The sequence below is a fragment of the Babylonia areolata genome, chromosome 29 (assembly GCF_041734735.1).
Source record: "Babylonia areolata isolate BAREFJ2019XMU chromosome 29, ASM4173473v1, whole genome shotgun sequence".
NCBI classification, from domain to species: domain Eukaryota; kingdom Metazoa; phylum Mollusca; class Gastropoda; order Neogastropoda; family Buccinidae; genus Babylonia; species Babylonia areolata.
Genome location: NC_134904.1, coordinates 36,243,473 through 36,244,147, shown reverse-complemented (window position 1 = coordinate 36,244,147; position 675 = coordinate 36,243,473). Strand labels below are relative to the sequence as shown.

Sequence of the window (675 nt, the reverse complement as noted above, 5' to 3'; positions counted from 1 at the left end):
ACACACACACACACACACACACACACACACACGTCGCCCACGTGATATACTGGGGCGGCTGAGAGAAGACTGCAAAAAAGCTGGAAGAATAATAAGAAGAATGATAATAATGCTCATTACGATAATAATAATAATTATGATAACCACAAAGACAACAACAACACCAACAACAAAACAGCTTTAGTAATATTAGTAACAAGAAACTCTAGGGAGAGCTTGACAGTACAAGGGGTTTCTTATCACTCAAGCTTGATAAAATTATAATACTACAAGTCTCTCTTTTCAGCCCTGGGGACAGACTTCCATTGTCCTTCACGGGCGGGTCATTTCCGGGACCCCCTGAACTGTGCAGTGTACTACCATTGCCTGGGGGGCGTGGCCTATCGCAGGGACTGCCCCAATGGGAAGCTCTATGACGTCCGCCGGCGCATGTGCCGGCCAGCCTTGCAGGTATTGGCTGACGGGTTTGTGTAACGATTCATTTGATTGGTGTGTTTTGTGTTTGTTTCGTTTAGTTAGTTGGTTTAGTTAGCTGATATATCTTATTCAGTCTTTTTCTTTTTGGGGGGCAGGGGGTGGAGGGTGTGTGTGTGTGTGGTTAATCATGCATCCGGCCGGTCTCTTGCCATCCTGTGTGTGTGTGTGTGTGTGTGTGTGTGTGTGTGTGTGTGTGTG

At 46.2% G+C, this 675-nt stretch overlaps 1 protein-coding gene across 1 annotated transcript in view; it reads left to right on the top strand.

Annotated features, from left to right (window-relative positions):
- Positions 1-474, top strand: part of LOC143274658 (uncharacterized) — an 11,738-nt gene extending 11,264 nt beyond the window's left edge. The window contains exon 6 of the mRNA XM_076578531.1: positions 287-474. Coding sequence (XP_076434646.1) covers positions 287-474 — 188 coding nt within the window. The remainder of the gene's footprint in view (positions 1-286) is intronic.
- The last annotated feature ends 201 nt before the right edge of the window (positions 475-675 follow it).